At 34.5% G+C, this 13534-nt stretch overlaps 2 protein-coding genes across 8 annotated transcripts; both read right to left on the bottom strand.

Moving 5' to 3' along the window:
- On the bottom strand, window positions 120–3107 carry LOC18790110. Of its 2 annotated transcripts, none has more exons than XM_020555940.1 (8): window positions 2875–3107; window positions 2541–2638; window positions 2308–2363; window positions 2093–2187; window positions 1615–1723; window positions 1203–1216; window positions 580–681; window positions 120–500 (listed from the first exon to the last, which is right to left on the bottom strand). In XM_020555940.1, the coding sequence occupies exons 1-8, from the start codon at window positions 2920–2922 to the stop codon at window positions 360–362; spliced, it is 663 nt and encodes a 220-aa protein (XP_020411529.1). In that variant the 5' UTR covers window positions 2923–3107; the 3' UTR covers window positions 120–359. The 2 variants fall into 2 exon arrangements, with proteins under 2 accessions (XP_020411529.1, XP_020411530.1); XM_020555941.1 differs by having other exon boundaries at window positions 2541–2635; window positions 2875–3105.
- LOC18791963 (PHD finger protein Alfin1) lies at window positions 3751–9714 on the bottom strand. Of its 6 annotated transcripts, none has more exons than XR_002269493.1 (6): window positions 9219–9633; window positions 9057–9089; window positions 7680–7908; window positions 5133–5262; window positions 4300–5018; window positions 3751–4174 (listed from the first exon to the last, which is right to left on the bottom strand). XR_002269493.1 is itself a non-coding variant. In XM_007223625.2 (5 exons), exons 1-5 carry the CDS (start codon window positions 9313–9315, stop codon window positions 4740–4742), a joined length of 765 nt encoding a protein of 254 aa, XP_007223687.1. In that variant the 5' UTR covers window positions 9316–9714; the 3' UTR covers window positions 3751–4739. The 6 variants fall into 6 exon arrangements, 4 of the variants coding, with proteins under 4 accessions (XP_007223687.1, XP_020409347.1, XP_020409343.1 ...); XR_002269496.1 differs by having other exon boundaries at window positions 3751–4189; XM_007223625.2 differs by having other exon boundaries at window positions 3751–5015; window positions 9219–9714.

The raw sequence follows: 13534 nt of genomic DNA on the forward strand, positions 1-13534 counted from the left end.
CCTATAGAGGTGCCACACCGATGCATTAAAAGGAATCAGTTGTCTTCTTTCTAGGTTACACAAGTCTTTTCAGAGATTATGAAATTTAAATCTCACAACAAATATTTCTATTTGTGACATTTGAGTAATTGTGCTTAATTAGATTTAGGACAAAAAGATTAGGCTGAGGTTGGGGAGAGTAGAGGAAGTATTCGTTTCTATAGGTACAAAAAAATTTACAAATAGTGTACCCAGAAAAGATATACTGATTAAACACTTCAAAATAATAGAGGATAGAAAAAAAAAATCTTCTTAAAACTTCAGTTTTGTTTTTACTAATTTATGAAACACTAGCACACTCTAACCATCCTTCGAGAGATTCAGCTTGGTGTCTCAATTTCTGAATTTTCGAGCTCAAGGATAGCATTGAATCCAAATTCAGTTCCTGGTTTAAACAAGAGTTTGAGTTCTTCTGCTGTTTGAGTAGTGTTGATTTTGTTTTCCTTCACATTCAAGTTTTCCTGAAATTGGTGAGAGATTTTAGAACGTTGCCTGAGTTTTATAAGAAAGACAACGTAGTGAATGGTGACCAGGACTTGCCTTCTTTACATAATCACCCATGGTAGAGCTTATTATTTCTTGTATGACAAACTTTGTGACACGCTCCTTACCAAGTATATCCAAGAGAAAGCTTTTTGGGACCTGAGGGAAGTTTTAGGTTAGCCATCAAAGAACAATGCTAAAGTCTAAAGCATATGAACGAGGGGGCCTATGAACTTCAAAATGGTTTCAAAACATAAATTGGCACCCCAGAAATTTAATTTCACAAGCGTGAACAAATGGATGCACCAATCAAATGAAGGTACTTCTAATACTTTCAAATATCCAAGCTCATAAAAGACCTGACAACGTATCAACCAAAAGACACCTAGCAAATTAAGTTCATTGAAGTTTTGTAATTGATGTTGTTATGGAATGCCAGTGGTGTGTGAATGGTATAACATGAAAATGTGGTCATGCTGTATCCAAATGTGTAACTTATGAACCAATATCTGAGCCATATTACAATGTGGTTACATCAAAATCTGCAAAATTTGTAACAAGAATCTTATTAAATGTTGATTAGATAGAGCAAATTATGCGGGGCTCATATCGACTAGTGAAATTCGATAATAAATTCTTATCACAAAAAAATACATAAGTATAAGAATAAAACCACTCACCTTTGATGTTTTTCCTGGAGTAGTCCCAAAGCACATGAAAAGGAAAATTTATAGTCAAAACTCAGAGTTCAAAAGTTACTAAGCATTTATAAATCAAAAGAAGAAAGGATAGATGCTATCGGCTTAGAATTCCCACATCCAAGCACTCTAATGCAGCATATTCAATAAATGGCTGAGTTAACCTTTGCATATATGGATACACAATCCTAAGCATATCAAAATTGAAAATAACAGGTCCCTTTTCCATACAAAATAAACTAAAAAGAAATTTTCTTTTGCCTTCTTTTGACTGCAAGATATAAAAGGTCATCCAAAGTTGATCTCTACCTTATATTTGTGCAGTATATTCCAGACATCAGGTAAGAAGGTTTGTATTAATTCCAACAAAATCAGGGGTACATCAATGTATTACCTCCTTTTTGTCTGCGAAATCCGGGAACTGGTGGTGCTGTGCGTGCCAAGTTTGTCAAAACCTTATCAAAAACTTTTTCTGTGTCATCCCCAGTCAAGTCTACTCTAACCTGGCAACGGAACAAAACAAGCACTTGCAATATAAGGTCCCAAACCCTTAGACACAGAAAACGCAAAACTATATACAACCAAAATCAGGCAATTAAATTGCTATACACTTTTTCATGAAAATGTGAACAATTTATCTGCAGCCTTTAACTCTAACAAAATGTTCCCAAAGCTTGATTCAATCAAACTATCTGGATACTTTGAATACTATTCGTTTTCCTATACCATCATAAACGTGCCTAGGAATACTTGAATCCTTCATTCACCTGCATGCATAAACTACTATGAATTATCACAAGAATAATCATGTCACTTAAAATGCATGTGTGTTCTAACTGTGTTTCGATTAGATCTTGGCATTGCAAGCTCACTTGTATCTTATTATCTTCTCGGGACTCTATGACAATCTTGGCGGTTTTCAATGTTATGAGATTGCCTTCTACATCTGCAATAGATGCCTCTAAACCTGCAAAACGAAAATGAAAATATATAATTCAAATTACAAACAACAGAAAACATAAACAAACAGAAAGAGAGTAAACTGAAAAGGCTTGTAATAATAGTCAATTATCTGAAAACAACCAACCTGAACCAGCTGCATATATCAGCCTGGATAAACGAGCATGACCCGTCTTATGCGGACTACAAAAGAATAATAACCTCAAAAGATTGAAAATGTTGGTTTGACGCAATTTCTTATTATGTTGCCACTGAAACTGTAAGCTCTCTCATATATAATGCAATAAGCTATGCAATGCAGATACGTGAAAGGTAAGCGAAAAGTAGAAAAAGAAAAAACTTCTGAGATATGCAATTTACCTCGTAAACAGCTTGCGTTGTGTGTTGCAGAACTCAACAATCCTTGTAGCGTTTTGACATGTAAGAGCACGACTGCAGTAGCTTCTAACAGGGAACTGCTGCAGCAAACTAATAAACCATCAAAAACCTTCTCTCTCACATATTTTTGCCTGATTATTATTCAGAGTAGTAGATATGACAACCATAAAAATGGTGCACACAACATGTATGATGAAATGTGTCAAAGGCACGTCTGCTACTAGTACTACGCACCACTCTAATTGTCCAATTACTAGAGAAACACTTTACTGAAGAAACACTGAAATTGGGTGAAGTTGAGAGTTTCTTTTCTTACTTTGGGAAGCCCAAGGGACTGGAAATGAGAGGGTACTACTGTTGTCATCGTCGTCGTCAATGACGCCACGCTGCTATGCTATTGCTGTTGCTGCTGTTATGGCTTGTAAAAGGGATGCAAGAAAAGTGGGTGTTTTTCCAGATACAGGAATATCTTATCACTCTCAATCGCAGCTTTACCTAGCCTTTTAATCCTGGCCGTCAGAAAATCGCAAAACACAAAACAACAGATAATAAATAAAAAATAAAAAGAAAAGAAGAAGGGTGTTTGTATTTGAACCCAAAAATTACGTAAGTGAACCCATCCGAAATTTCAAGGAAATTCGTATTCAGTCAAATTATTTAAAAATTTTTTTAAAAAAATCACCATATTCGGGAATAACACTATTTTGCTATTCTCAACTAATCACATGCCACTATGTGGAACAATTATCCTGCATGACAAAATGTAATTAGTTGGAGATAAAAAAACAGTACTATCTCCATAATATACAAATTTTTCTCTCACCACACAACTATAATGATCGCGGACTTTATTGGCAGTCAAAAATGAATAAATAAGGCTAGGGACGGTGGGGAGTGGTGGGTATTAGTTTTCCTTCCTTTTTTTCTTTAGATGTCTTTTATACAAAAATAAATAAATATTGAAAATAAAGGTAAAATGGGACGTTGATTGGCAAAAATATCCGATAGGGTTTCCTTTGAGATGTATTTGGATTCAAATAAAGGCACCCACGGAGGCATTAATTAAAGGGAATTGTGGCTAATTAATAATAGAAAGTACAAAACAGCCAGTTTTGGAGCGCGGTAGTAACTGAAAACATAATCATATTATGCCGTGTACTAATATATTAAAAAGGATCCGTATAGCAAGTTATTGTTCTAAGTTCTAACATTGGTAAGAATTACTGCCTCTGAAATTCTACAAAACCAGAAAGGTATGTTAAATCGTAAAAGACGGATAGAAGAACTTTTAATATCAGACAAGCTCCAACTGAGAAATAAATATAAAAAAACAAAAGAAAATCGCTCTCATTTTGGTCGCCCTGTCCGTCTCCCTCTCTTTGTAACTCTTTCGTGAACAGACATTTTTCTCTTCAATTCAGCAGCCTAGAAATGAAATGAGCCCGTCTCTCATTCCTGATAGAGTGAATAGCAGAGCAGAGCATGCATCCATGCTTGGTCTTTAGTTGCTCAAGAGTAAGAACTGCTTCACAACCACAGATTACTTTTCCAGCTACATTCCAGAACCCGGAGATCATTCCCATGCTCCGATGAGTGATCAACTAAAGCCTCAAGTCCTGACACAGCAATTCCTAGTCAACATGATAAAACTGTTGGCATATCCAATTCTCCCCCCAACTTTGGTACCTTATAATCAAACCAAAATCTTCCAGTACAACATCTCTCAGTGAAACTTACTTACCAGAAACCATTCTTTGCATGGACAATTACTCCACGACTGCACCAACAACTTGCTCAATATCTGTGCTTTCTTATAGAAGATGATATTGTAGTATTAATACTAAGGACAACAAGAACATCAGAAAACAGCAAAAACAACAAAAAACTATAGCCTCCGAACAGTAAGTAACAATGCATAAACACATGAATAAATGATTCAGAATCAAACCAGGGAACTACAAAGGCATATTTATAACTGACTATTCATATTAGAAACAAATTCCTGAGAAAATTAGACAGAACAAGAACAAAGAGTAGCAAAACTTAGAATCCCATTTGCAATCATTCAAATTCATTAACTAAGATAGACAACTGACTCTGTTTTACTCCAAATTGTAATGATAGTTGTAAACCCTCATCTGCTTTCTTTGAATGGTTTTGTTCTGCAAATTCAGACTAGATTTAAACTCTAGCCCTTTTGCTACTGCAACCTGGGCACTTGTACTGCTTGATATGCTCAGCCTTTGCGGGTGTAATCTTTACACATTTTCCATGGAACCATCTCTCACACACATCACAGCAAATCCAGAACTCATCAGCACCATAGTTGTCTCCACATGCCCCGCAAGTCGCACCTTGTTCATCATCTTCTTCTTCTTCTTCTCCGCTTTCCTCCTCTTCTTTGGGCAGCGGAGACATCTTTACTCCTTTGCTTTGGGGGAGCTCAGACTGCCGAGACTGCTTTAAGGCAGCACCAAAAAAAGCAAGAGCTACGATTAACTATAGGGGAAAAAAAAGGCTAAAGAAGGAAGACATATAAATAACAAACAAAATCATGCAAACTAACCCACTTACCACCTTTCCACTAGATTTGTTCTTGCTACTGTTGTTGTGAGGAGCAGACTGGTCTTTTGGTTGCTTAGCATTTCCTGTCACAACTTCAAATATGGTGGGGAGATCGTTTATCATCTGAAAAAGCCTTTTCCTGCAAGTTCCAAAGCCAAATAAAATTTGAACCACCTTGATATGCTAATATACATTAAATTTGAGGGAGATGTTAGCTCCTATCACTTGGCTTTTGTAGCAAGGGTTATGCTACAGCATGAATGACTCTACAATGACATTTGCAATCACATCAACAACAAAGAAATCCACTGGTCCAACATCGTAGAAATTATATACAACCAACAATATAATACTAAACGGAAAAAGTTTTATCAGTCATAGAAGTTTGCATATCGACTTCAATCAAAATTCAATTCATCCGCACTCAGATCCCACACCACCTATCCAAAATTTGTACACAACTTATCTATGATAGCCAAAAATGAAATAAATAGGATAGCAGTAGACGGAAGAATATCATCTGTATTTAGTCTTCAATATTGTTATATTAATTGTATAAGCCGTTGGTCCCCTGCACATAGAGTCATAGATACATTATATATACACATACAAACACACAAACGTTGTATATTTTTATGAACTCAGATATTGGAGTAAAACCATTGTAATTGAACAAGTCAAAAAAGCTAAAGTTTACTTTACACACTCATCCGTTTACTTTTTTATAGCAATAAAAAGTCTAAAAAGGTGGGGCTCAGAATAGGTCAAGGCAAATTGAATCCTAGCAACCAATTTTCAATATTTTAAGAATTTAAATCTGTTCTCAACAGAAGAAAATACAACACCTATCATGTACAGATAAGATTCTCAATTCTTCTATCAATGTTATGGCATGTCAGTATTATTGTCTAATGCAAGTAGCCATTAACATGAGCTACTTAGATACGAGTAAGAGACAGCCTTGTAATTTACCAAAAGGAAAATGATAGAAGCCCTCGGAAATGAAAGGACACTAAGACTTATTCCAAGCGCTTTTTGCAGAGTGACAGAAGGCTTGTTTGAAAATTCAATTTAATCAACAGTAAAATACCTTTTAGCATCCTGAATTTAAAGGGGCAAAAGAGGTAGGCGGCTTTCTACTAGAACATAATGTTGCACCTAATACATACAGCATCAGAAACTTAATTGTGGCAAGGAAAACACTCACATAACCTATCTAGATCAAGCAAGAAGTTTATCAAGTATGGAGTTCGGGAAAATGGAAATTACGAAGTGGGATATCGATTATCTTAAGCAAAACATAAATTTTCTTGTCAATCAGTCGTTGAATCCTAGAGAAGGAACCAATTAATGCTCAATCAGGAGCCAATTGAGGATTAAGGTTCAAAGAAGCCACTGCTTGAATTTGAGTCCCCCCCAACACCCCCACCACTTATAGAGTCGCTTTTCAAATGTCTTCTTTACCCCTGCTAATAGAACCCTGGATACTGTTACTCATTCTATCCTTGACTCATGCTGACGAGTCTGTCAATACCTGTAACATCCGTAATACAGTAGGCCATGTCCTACATATCACTAAAGTATATGCAGAAATCTCATATTCAGTGATTTTTTTCTATGTGTAACAAAGAGTAATCGCAAAACATATAATATGAAAGGGACATCCAATTTCAGCTCCATGCAAGAATATCAGTCATTAATGCTACCATACCAAGCATTAGTTGATTCTTCAACATGATTAAATGCTAGGATGTAAAGGGTATGTCAATTTTTGTAATATATACGCCATAAAGATAGCAAACAAATTGAAAACAAAAAAAGAAACATTTTCATCAGAATTTAGTCTAGAAAAAAGGAGGGAGGTTTTAAACTAGGTTTCAGTAAGTAGTAGATGCATTGAATTTGTGAATTAGCTCTAAAGAGAACTTCTAAATCTTCTGTACTTTAACCGCCCACGTGTGATGCCATATTTGGTTCACATAAATATCTTATTCAAACGTGATATGTAAACCGCTTATCACATCATATGCAAGGTCAATATCAATAATAAGATGCCACTAAATGCATGAACTTATGCACTGAAAAAGGTGCATAGGATTCAACTGATAATAAGATTTGTCAACAGAAAGTGTTGGCTCAATGCTTCATATGGCAGGTAACTCTTTTCTCTACTGCATTCGAAAATTCTATCATAAAAGTTGCAGATATGGAGATTTTTTATATATAAAAAATCTTGCAATAATTTGGGTTCTAACAACTGTATTAAAGTAGGAGCACAGTTCTGAAATAAATAAAACTCAATATACCAAATCATGCTTTTCCTCCATGTTATAGGGTAACCTCTGTTAAATCTCAACATGGTTGCATAAGAATAGCTAAGGATGAATAATAGATTCGATATTTGGTGCAACAGAGAATTTTGCATATAATAAAGAAAGTATCAGGCTACGATAAGATTAACACCAAGAGTACGCCAACATTAAAATTCATCAAGATAGCTTGTGCATTTCCCAATTGATAATAAAAGATACATGCAGAAGAAAAACTATTTCGTACCTTTCATTCTTACCAAACCCAAATCGTGCACCAAAGTAAAATGCAACTGCAAGCAACCATGAATCGCTATGAACTGCAACCAGCGATAGCCAGTCCTTCTCCTGCATCCCATCCCTAGCAAAGTTTATGCCTAATGCTGGCTCGGGAAGCTCAGGAGGCACCTCCTCAACAGGCAGGTTAACTTCCCATGCCTCATTTGGCAGTCCATACAGACACAGATTCTCCTTCTCTACAAACAGAACATTTGTGTTAAGAAGAGCAAACAAAATGAAAAAAATACACTATCATAACCACATAAAGATATTGAAATTACGTCAAAGTAGCACTTAAGATGCTTAAGCACATTGTACGGCGACTAAACATCCATCAAGTACTATTATGGTCACGTGTTCAACAATAAATTAAATGAGGCATATAAATATCATTTTTGTGCATACTTAAAGAAATAAGACCAAACTTGATACATCAAAACTTAGATATTCATTTTTTAGATATTTTATTACTCCAAACACATAAGGTGAGAGGTACTGAACAACATAGCATTGCAAATAATATTAAAATTGTAATTTGCTCCAAAAGAAATGGAAAGAATTTGTTTTTGCTCAACTGCCAATAAGAAAGTAATAAACAGAAAGATCCACTGAAAGACTAAATGTCTACAATAATGTAATAATCAAGAAGAAGAGAAAAAACCAACGGAAATAACAGCCCCACCTCAAAGGTGGCAAATTTACCTCCAATAATCTAATGTCTATTGAACATGCACTTACCGCCCAGATTGTAGATCAACTTGAAAAATGTGGTAAATTCAAATCCATTTAACTAGAAATCAATTAAAAGATAAATATATGTAAAAACTTCACCCACTTCTGGACTTTAATTTTATACAGCACTTGCAAAACCTTAGGACAGAAGTCAAACAACCTAAATCAGTCAGGAAGTTATAAAATTTGACTTCGGGAACCTTGCTCCACAACAGTAGGCCAGTGTACTGGGTGTGGGAGGCCATGACATTCAATGTGCAAAACCCTTAATTTTGGAAAGTATTTTTAATTCTTCGTATAAAGACTGGTGCCTCTATATATCAAGCTGGGGTATCTAGTAAAACTGAGAAGCAAGTGAGGATGTTTTGTGTTCCAAGTGCTACAAGAGCAGTTAGTTTTATTGTATACAACAAAAAAAAAAACTTACAGCTAAAGAGATTGGGTATTTTATTCATACTCATGGCGTTGCAAATTCACATTACAAATCAAGCTCCAGCATTTAGAAATAAAAACGAACAAACACATACATGAAAAAAAAAACAAAAAACAAAAAAAATGGCCCTTACTGCAACAACCAGAAGCATAAACATAAGAAAATGAAAAGAGAACCCACCAGGATCGCACTCTTGATAAAACTTCTGAACGTCTGCAGAAAATTTTAAAAACAAATAAAGTAAAAGCATTACAGGAAATTTAGAGACCCAAATATGCACGTATATAGATAAGTAAAAGAATTAAGATTAAGAGGTTAAAAGAAAAAAAAAAGCGAGCGAACCACTGGTGAGGGCCTTAATCAAGCCGGCGCGTCTGCCTCTGAAGTCGCTGAAGACTTCCTCCACTGTTCGAGGTACTGGGTGCGGATTGCCCTCCATTATGCTCTCTGTCTGTGTTTCAATTTCAATATCAATCTCAGCTGCTACCTATTGGAGAATATAGGTACGAAAGGGAAACTCAGAGGGATATAGTGCCGGAATTGAATTGGGTGTTCTTCTTGTGAATGGGAAATTAGGGTTTGCTGATTTGGTGAATTGGGGATTGTAATTGTTTTTTGTTGTTGATAAATAAATTTAAATTTTTAGACAGACAGAAAGGTGTTGTAAGTACAAGTTATAAGAAGACTGAATCGGAGAGAAAAATATAAATATAAAAATATTTATATTTATATTTATATTTATATTTATATGAGAGAGTAGGGAATGCGGGATAGGATGGGAGGATTTAAAGGAAGGGTTGAGATATCACAACACAACTCGCTAGCTCGCTAGCTCCGGGAAATATACAAAAAAGGGTCACATTCCCACTTTCTCTCTCCTCTACCTATTGGCTATTTGGCTCTGCTCTTTTTTCTCTTTCTTTTCTCTTTTTGTTATGCTGAACAAAAATATTAAACATTTTCCTTATTTTCTTTTTTTAAATTTTTAAAAAAGTGTAATTTCTATTTCTTAATTGAAATAAGATCATTTTACCGTGTGACACTTGTCATATGGCGATGCATCCACTGAAATTAGGACAAGCGTATGCTAAAAAAACTCTCATAAGTTAACGTTGTTGTAAATGCATGAGTTGGTGGATGACCACCATACCTCTTGATATTCCACCGTTGGATTTTATGTAACCTATGCACTAAGTATTTGTAATTAGTACTTGTAACCTATAGGCATATTGTAAATGATGGTATTCAATCTTCTATTTTGTAAGCCTATAAATAGGTGGTTCTACCAAAGATTAAGAGATGAATAAACATGGTGAAGCTTTATCTTTAGCATATCACTTCTCTCTACATTTTCTCCCTCTAGTTTTATAACACGTTATCAGCACGACATTGCTCTTGGTATGTTTTCTTTCTCTGAATTTTCTTTCTTCTTATATGAGCTAGAGTCATCACATGGTATAGAGTTTCTTTGTACTCACCATCAGACTTCATCATGCTTGTTTAAGAAAAAAAAATTCTTATTCTTATTACACATGAATATAATGCCATGTTTTTATTTTTATTTGTTTGTTTATTTAATTTTAAGTATGATCTTAATTATTATGATAAGTTTGAATTATACAAAAGATCAGGGGCCCGAAGTTCCGTGATCCTCATCATGTAACTAGATTAGGATATAGAGTCCTTTTGATTGAATCAGAACCTGAAGTTCTTTGATTCCAAATAATTGAGGGCGTGAAGTTCCGCGAATTTAAAGAGCACATAAGGACATAAAACTCATCGATTTTGTATTAATCAAAATCAGAATTCCATGAGGCCTACATATGTCAAGAACTTGAACCAGAAGTTTCGAGTGCATATACATCGATTTGAGTATGAAGTTCAAAGCACAACTATTAATTCAATTTATTTAGATCTACGTATTCGTACCTGAAGTTTCGAATATTTATTGATATGAACCTGAAGTTCATAGTTTTTCATGGATCTTAATACTATATATGAACTTGAAGTTCATTACTTATTTGTGCCTATATGAACCTGAATTGGTTGGAAATCCAATTCTTAAACTTGTAGTTTTATCTACATATTGAATTCACATTAATATTGGATTATCTTGGAATTTCATAATCTTTAATTGATTTATTTTATTCCTTGTTTATACCACTTTACTTATTTTATTATATTTTATTTTATTTATGTTAGGTTATTAATTAATTTCGTTTTACAATGGTAATGTTTTGTATTACCGCCCCAATATTGATAGCCAGAGGCGTCTATTGGAGAAACTTCCTACTTTCTTTTGTGGGTAGGAAGTTTATGATGTTATGAACCAAAAGTTCTTGAGGCCCCAATATTACACAACTATTATAGTTGAAGATTATGATGTCATGAACTAGAAGTTCATTGACCGAATAACTTTTATGTTGTGACATGACTATCTTGGCAATCCATGTCCCACAATAATGCATAAGATTTTTATAAATTTGTAAGGACATCGTTTAAAGACTCAAATTATTGTCTTGTCCAACAATATCATTACAAAGAACGCTCACAAATAAAAGCTGTCATAAGATCATCTCAGTCAAAAATTGACTTTGAGCCATCTTTCCTGAAATAATTCAAAGGGATATTTGTGAGCCTATACAACATCTAATTATGGATCACTTCACCAGTTTTACTGAATGTGCCTACTAAAATGGTCACATATTTGATAACGACTGTGAGTTTATTTTCCTACATTTTGAGACAATTTTCCCCCCGTTAGGAGGAGAAATGACAATTCCTAAAGAACGTCGTGAAATAGCGTTGAATCAATCCGCTTTTGTCTCATCAAGATAATGCATATATAAGTTGTACATATGCTAACATGGATTGATATTCTCGTATCACAATCCATTAACATGGTGACTATATATATAATGCATGCCTGAAGCATGTCAGAAATATAGGTTCTAAAAACTTAACTCCCTAGAAGTGGAGATTATTTGAAAAATTCAAGCCCTATAAAAAAATAACGCTCTATAGGAGGTTATGATCTGCACATTCTAAATAATTCATTGTAAAAGAGATGTTTGTCCCATAAGTGACAACATAAGCCCCTGAAGAGGCATTGGTACCCCAAAGCAATGAGATGATTATAAATTATGCATGTGCATGCACATAAGAATTGTGGGATCACAAATTGATGATACATTTGGTTTATTGGTAGCTACTACAATCATCAAGGGCTATGATTATATTAAATCACGTTTCATGAATGTCGACAAGTTAAGTGATTGGCCAAAAATGGAAATAGGCAATTCTATTTATCACTAAATAAGAAGAGTTGGATATTGAACCTATAACTCAAACACCAAATTACAAATGCTCAGTATGAAGGTTACGAATTGGTGTTTGTGAAGTGAAATAAGATCACTAATATGACATAAGGTTTCCTGGGAGAGACATGTGGTTTTAGTCTCCAATCTCATCGTAAATGCATCCACATTTCTATAAGTGAGGTTGTTACTTTAACGCAGAACTTATAGTATGTGTTACATGCATATTTATTAAGACTATATGGTACATGAAAATCCGCAAAGCTCATGAAATATTTGAGATATATCGGATGAAGCAACTTCTTGAAGGATATAAAGTACCATAATATTCTTAATTAAGAGTTAACACTAAGAGTTTGAGTATTTTGAATTCAAATTTGATATTGTTGTAACATATTCTAACTACTAAATTAGTTGTTGATACTCCTTAAGATTTCAATCATTTGAAAAGTGAAAAGCAGGTTGAATAGTGTGATAGATGATCATGTATGAAGACAATGTTGCTTGTATTGCTCAAATCAGAGAAGGAGAGATATTAATCAGGGGGAGATATCAATCAGGGGAGATATCAATCAGGGGAGCATCCCAATTCTACTACATTCAAGGCAGATGCGCGTTGTACTCTTTTCCCTTCGACTAGGTTTTTTGTCCCACTGAGTTTTTCCTAGCAAGGTTTTAACGAGGCAATATAAGCTCATCCAACACCATATCAATGATTCAGAAGAAAATTTCACTCTTTTTCCCTTTCGCTTTGGTTTTGTCCCACTGGGTTTTCCAAGCAAGGTTTTTAATGAGGAAACAATGTCATTGTATGGTGGACATCCAAGGGGGAGTGTTGTAAATGCATGAGTTTGTGGATGACCACCATACCTCTTAATATTCCACCGTTGGATTTTATGTAACCTATGCACTAAGTATTTGTAATTAGTACTTGTAACCTATAGGTATATTGTAAATGATGGTATTCAATCTTCTATCTTGTAAGCCTATAAATAGGTGGTTCTACCAAAGATTAAGAGATGAATAAACATGGTGAAGCTTTATCTTTAGCATATCACTTCTCTCTACATTTTCTCCCTCTAGTTTTATAACAAACGTATTATTGTCTACATTCTTCATTCATTCATCCCAAGCCCAACTAAATTAATTAGTAAATGGAAATTATATATTAGAGTTTTGTACTAAATACTAATAGTGAAACTCCAATGCATAAATGAGTGGAGTTACGCAATGCATTAAGATAGATTAATAAGAAATCAAGAATTTGAGGTTTTTCCTAAGTGCTTAGTTACTTTTAACATTTGACCAATTAGGGTTATGTTTGATTTGTGGTCCTAGAAA

The sequence above is a fragment of the Prunus persica genome, chromosome G1 (genome assembly GCF_000346465.2).
Source record: "Prunus persica cultivar Lovell chromosome G1, Prunus_persica_NCBIv2, whole genome shotgun sequence".
NCBI classification, from domain to species: Eukaryota; Viridiplantae; Streptophyta; class Magnoliopsida; order Rosales; family Rosaceae; genus Prunus; species Prunus persica.